Source organism: Echinops telfairi, unplaced genomic scaffold, assembly GCF_000313985.2.
Source record: "Echinops telfairi isolate 266 unplaced genomic scaffold, ASM31398v2 ScPeMD7_70;HRSCAF=299, whole genome shotgun sequence".
NCBI lineage: Eukaryota > Metazoa > Chordata > Mammalia > Afrosoricida > Tenrecidae > Echinops > Echinops telfairi.
In genome coordinates, this window is record NW_022103968.1 from 671,215 (window position 1) to 674,600 (window position 3,386).

The 3,386-nt window shown below is 65.1% G+C and overlaps 1 protein-coding gene across 1 annotated transcript in view; it reads left to right on the top strand.

The window, feature by feature from the left end:
- The window catches only part of CFAP46 (cilia and flagella associated protein 46), a 60,268-nt gene extending 57,183 nt beyond the window's left edge, over nucleotides 1-3,085 (top strand). Inside the window, exons 54-60 of the mRNA XM_045291371.1 lie at nucleotides 5-33; nucleotides 380-482; nucleotides 1,365-1,477; nucleotides 1,793-1,874; nucleotides 2,300-2,436; nucleotides 2,508-2,588; nucleotides 2,979-3,085. Coding sequence (XP_045147306.1) covers nucleotides 5-33; nucleotides 380-482; nucleotides 1,365-1,477; nucleotides 1,793-1,874; nucleotides 2,300-2,436; nucleotides 2,508-2,588; nucleotides 2,979-3,085 — 652 coding nt within the window. The remainder of the gene's footprint in view (nucleotides 1-4; nucleotides 34-379; nucleotides 483-1,364; nucleotides 1,478-1,792; nucleotides 1,875-2,299; nucleotides 2,437-2,507; nucleotides 2,589-2,978) is intronic.
- Nucleotides 3,086-3,386: the final 301 nt, after the last annotated feature.

The following is a 3,386-nucleotide window of genomic DNA, read 5'->3' on the forward strand; positions in this document are numbered from 1 at the left end:
TCGCGGACCCCTTTGAGGAGGCTCAGTGCATGGGTGAGCCTGCGCAGACCGATGGATGCAGCTGCAGCTTCGTTTGGGGAGGGGGGCATCCCCCTGTGTGGTCACCTCTTAGCTTCCACCGGGCTCGGAATGGGCTTCAGCGCACTGGCGGTTCTGTGATCCAGCTCCCCACCCAGCCAGCCTCTGCATGCCCTTGGGCTCCCCGTTCAACCTTCAATCCACCTAAAGTGGTTTTCAGACCCGTGGTGTGTATGGGGGCGGTAGCATGCCCCCCTGCTGAGATCCAGGCCAGATAGGTCAGGGTGGACCGGCGTCCATCACGTGTCCCTGCTCCCCCACCCCCCTGTGACCCGGGGCCTCCCCTCGATCCCTGTTGCAGAAGCCTTGACTCCTGTCTTCATGACCCGGGAACTTGTCGAAAGATTCCGAGAGACGTTCACGACCAGGTGGACGGGTCACCTGGGAAACAAGACCTTCCCGAGGTGAGCTGCGCTGGGGCCGGGCTTCTCCCAGGACCTGCCCCCCACAGGCCAGAGCCCCCACCTTCTTCCTCCGCACGTCACAACGCGACCCTGCCCTTTTCAAAGGCCCTCCTAGACTTCTACATCCCTACATCCCCCTCACCCCCTTGCACAAGCCCTCCCCCTCCACACACCTCTTTCTGGGACCCCCTCCCTTTCCCTGAGCTCCTGCCAGTCAGACAGCAGGGTCTGGGCCCTCCAGGGACCTACCACATGGGGAATTGGAGCTCTGAACCCCAACTCACAGCTGGGGTCCCTCTGCCCTGCACCTTCAGTCTGTCCCAGCCCTGTTACCCAAGTCCTGCCCCTCCTATGTTCAGGCTCCCCTTTCCCACGGTGACCAGTGCCCTCGCTGCCCCCTGCCCACTGAGACAGCCCCATCCTCTGGGCATTGGACTACCTTTGTCCACTCCCCTGAGCATTGCTGCTCCTGGGATCCCACCATCCTGAGTCGGGGTCCATCCTCCTGGCAGGGCTTGGCCCTACCCCTCCCCTGCCGTCAGAGCAGGGGGAGCAGGCAGTCATCAGTGTGGCAGGGGTGGGCATCCGGGCCCTTCTCTCCAGGCGTGTGCGCCCATCCCCAGAGCAGCCCCTCTGCAGGGATGGTCATCTGGAGAGCCCTTTCATGCCCTTACAATGCCCTCTGGGCTCCCTTGTAGCCAGGCCAAGTGGGAGTGATGGTGGCCACTGCATCCCAATGGTCCCGAATACCCCCCGTAGCCAGGTGGAGTCAGACCAGTGGTCACTGCACTCCCTCCCTGATTCCCCATCCCCGCTGCAGCACCCCCACAGCCAGGCAGAGTGGTGGTCACTGACACGTGCCGCCCACCCCTTCGCCCGCAGCCAGGCAGAGTGGGAGCAGCTCCTGGGCAGCTGCCAGGGCTTCTTCTTCTACGGGATGGAGAGCTTCCTGTCCCACATCCTGCTGGAGAGGCTGGTGGCCATGAACTTGCAGGGTGAGGCGCCCAGCCCCACAGTACCTCGGGGTACAGGCAGGCCCACCCAGTCCTTCCAGCAGCACCCTCCACCCAAGCTGGGCCTGCGGTCAGAGGGGAGGGTCATCCCTCCAGGCAGGGTGGGGCAGCACAGGGGACATGCTGTGGAACACCCTTGCCTCAAAGTCCTTCGATTTGACGTGTGACTCCAACCCCTGCAGCCCCACTCCCCACCCAGGGCTGTGCCCCCCACCCCCACCCTGTGTGCACCCACACCGCCCCTCCCAGGAGGGCCTCACAGGGTGGGGAAGCCTGGCCACCTGCCTCCTGTTGCAGAGTGCCAGATGGTGGTGCTGCTGGACCTGACGCACTCCAACGACAGCCTGCGGCGCAGCTCTGAGCTGAGGGAGGGCAGGAGGTACGCCCTGTGGCCAGCCGGGATCGGGGCCAGCTCACCCGGGCGAGCTGAGACCCTGGGCGAGCTGACCTTGGGGCGAGCTGGGGCACTGGGTGAGATGGGGGCAATCAGGGTAAGCTGGTCCCCTGTGCCCATGGGAAGGGCCCCCAAGGGAGGAAGGCTGGGGTCCGGATTCCTGTCCTGCCCCCTCATGAGCCGAGGGTGGGCAACATGGAGGGGCAGCAACTTGGGGTTTGGGGCGTGCCCAGGCCCTCACTGCTCTTCCCCTTGGCTGGCCTGTGTCTGGAGGGGCCTCTGGTCCCCAATCCTGCTCTTTCGGCACTTTGGGGACCTTCTGTAGAAAGGCCTGAGGGTGGTGACCCCAACATGCCATCTCCCCGTGGGGCCGGCAGGAGGGCCTTGTGTTGACCAGCTCTGCTCCGCAGTGCCCTGCAGCTGTCCCTGGAGGGGCCCGTGGAGACGGCCATTCTCCTGAGCCTAGTGGGGGTCAAGAGCATTGTGGGGAACCAGTGGACCACACTGCTGCAGGACAACGCCATGCGGGCTGCCATGCTGTGGGACAGTGAGTGAGGGACAGGCCAAGGGGGCCTGGGCCGCTGCTGAGCCCAGCTGAGGGGTCCCTGCCTCCCCTAGATCTGCTGCCCCTCGGGAAGCCGCTGGGGAGGGTAGTCCACCTCCTCCAGAAGATGGGGGCCGATGACATGGCCGGCCAAGGTGAGCTCTGCCCCGCCCTGCTGGACCAGGCTGCCCCTGCAGCATGGCCCTTCCTGGGGCCACTTGGAGGTTCCAAGGCCTCCCTCCCACCTCAGGGTCTGCTCTCAGGAGACTGGACACAGCACCCCTATGGGCCAGGGCAGGGAGCCCAGGTGCCCCCTGGGAGACAGGGAAGAGACAGGTGGCATCTGGGCTCCAGCCGCAGACAAATCACGTAGGGAAGGGCTCTCCCTGTCTCCTCCCCATCCCCCAGATGGGCAGGAGTGATGGTGGGGGAGGGGCACATCTAGTCACAGAGGCCGTGAGGTGGTGGAGACGGGTCTGGGGTGGGGGGCGGGAATTCTCCACCTGAGTGAGCCCAGCCCTGACTGCCGGCCCTGCTCTGCCCAGATGAGCCCTTTCTAGCCTCCCAGCAGTGGCAGCGGCGCCGGCCGCAGAGGCTGCCCACGGCCCTCAACCTGGTACTGTATGGTCTGCCACACCAAGCCATTGGCTGAATGGGGGAGCAAGCACTCCGGGAGCCCTCCCCATGGACGCCCTCCCCCCACCCCAGCCCCTCCGAGACCCAGCGTCTCAGAAGACAAAGGGCTTCATGGGAAGGGAGTGCCCCCCCCTCACCCTGATTTCCGTGTTCTAATAAACAAACGAGAAAACAGAGTCCTCTCTGGTGTCCTCCCCACCCAACCCTGAGGTCCCCAGCCCCAGGCCAGCTCTCTGTCTGCACCCCTACCAGCCCCACCATGGTCTCCTGCTCTCCCCAAGGCACCACCACCACCCCTCCCCTGTGGTCTCCTGCTC